The sequence below is a fragment of the Quercus suber genome, unplaced genomic scaffold (genome assembly GCF_002906115.3).
Source record: "Quercus suber isolate HL8 unplaced genomic scaffold, Cork oak 2.0 scaffold_547, whole genome shotgun sequence".
Classification (NCBI taxonomy): Eukaryota; Viridiplantae; Streptophyta; class Magnoliopsida; order Fagales; family Fagaceae; genus Quercus; species Quercus suber.
In genome coordinates this window covers 25,372-27,266 of record NW_027069995.1, presented here as the reverse complement: position 1 = coordinate 27,266, position 1,895 = coordinate 25,372, and the positions used below count along the sequence as shown (strand labels likewise).

General features: G+C 33.1%; 1 protein-coding gene across 1 annotated transcript; it reads left to right on the top strand.

Annotated features, from left to right (window-relative positions):
- Positions 1-1,066: 1,066 nt before the first annotated feature.
- Positions 1,067-1,639, top strand: LOC112032296 (uncharacterized). Its single transcript, XM_024065060.1, has one exon. The coding sequence runs from the start codon at positions 1,067-1,069 to the stop codon at positions 1,637-1,639; it is 573 nt and encodes a 190-aa protein (XP_023920828.1).
- The last annotated feature ends 256 nt before the right edge of the window (positions 1,640-1,895 follow it).

Here is a 1,895-nt window from a genome sequence, read left to right as displayed (position 1 = left end):
GAGAAATATAAAAAAGTTGTAAAAAATTTAGTTCCTTTTTAAAAACAAAAAAAAACAAATTCTAGAAATAGTTCCAAAATTAATGCTATTAGAGCATTGTTAACTTTACCCTTGTTGTATTAAGGTAAATGGATTGGAGATGGGGTGCACAGAATTACTCTCGGGTTTGGCTTACTTCTAGTACTTTTTTAATTAGACATGCCCTTAAGTTTTTTTTTTTTTTCCAGAATAGTATTTTTAATACACACACGGGGAGAGGGGAGAATGTTTTTTTAAATAAACTTACAGCAGTGTGTATTCAAAAGGGTCTAACTCTTGAATACACAACACAGACTTTAAAACTTATGTTTTAAATACACAATGATAAGTGGTAGTGGGTTTTAAATTTAGTTAGTGGATGATGTGACAGTTTCTCATTAAAATAAAATGAAATTTCAGTTAAAAAAGTACTAAAAGTAAGACAAACTCATTACTCTTAATAACTAAAATTGAGCATTAAAAATGGTCATGTTAATAGGTACCCTTAAGGTTAACAAATTATTTTAAGAAATTTTTTATACTACTTTTATGAGAAATAAAAAGATATGTCAAAACATTAATTTTTTTTTTTTTATAAAAACTTTTCTAAAATAATTCATTAATTAATACCCTTAGAACATTCATTAACATTTTTCATAAACAAAGGACATAAGGGCATTAATTAGCAGGATTCATAAAACAATACTTTTCCCACAAAGCAAGTAACTTGCACGTTTCATCTATCGGTTACTGTAATCTAAAAAAAAAAAAAAGGGAATTAACTCCAATCATGGCATATTGGACTTCTACTAATACACGCATTAGAGATTCTTATCCCCATTCAAGACACCGAAGGGCTTCATATCATGCACCACGGCCCTGGTTATGGCCTATGGGACCCAAGTTAATAACGTCGTTGTTTACTCCGTTACAATTAAAGAAAAAGACACCTTGCTATCACAATGAGCATATCCCTCAACTTCTCACCCATTAATGAATACCTAAATATTTGGTAAATAAACTATTGTGAAATGTCTAAGTCTTTCACATGTCTAAGTCTTTCACACCAACTCAAGGGCTGAGACAAGGGGACCCTCTATCCTCTTATTTGTTTCTATTTTGTGCTTATATCCTATCCATCTTCCTTACACAAGCTGAAACTTTGAACAAGTTGAAAGGGGTTAAAGTTGGAAGAAATGGTATTTCATTTACCCATCTTTTGTTTGCTGATGACTCCCTTTTGTTCTTCAAAAAGGATAAGCATTCCGTAGATACCTTGCTGAAAATCTTGGATTGGTATTGTAAGGTATCAGGGCAGTCTATAAATCCTCTTAAATTGGATTTATATTGTTCTCCTAATATGCCTATGGAAGAACAGGAAGCCTTGGCTAGAAAGCTGAAAGTTAATCTGGTGCATAATCCTAGCAAGTACCTTGGCCTCAACTTTAAGCTTAAGGGTAATAGAATAGCTGATTTTCACTTCTTGGTTGAAAAACTCCTATCCAAATTGCAGGGTTGGAAGGCTAGGTTATTGTCACAAGCAGGGAGAACAACTCTTATATCCTCAGTGCTTCAATCTTTACCTTTATACGCGTTCTCATGTTTCAAGGTTCCAGATTAGGTGTGTAATGAGATGGATACCATTATTAGAGCCTTTTGGTGGAGGCATGAGCAAGTTGAGAAAAAACTTCACCTTTTGAATTGGGAAAAAATCTGTCAACCTAAGAGGAAAGGAGGTCTTGGTATTAAAAAGTTTGGTCCCATGAACCATGCTATGCTTGCAAAACAATATTGGAATTTGTACCAAAATCCTAACTCTTTGCTGGCAAGGACTTTTAAGGCTAAATACCACCCAAAATGTTCATTATAAGAATACA

Coding starts and splice junctions, on each gene's coding strand:
- LOC112032296 (XM_024065060.1), top strand. CDS start 1,067: ATGTCTAAGTCTTTCACACCAACTCAAGGGCTGAGACAAGGGGACCCT.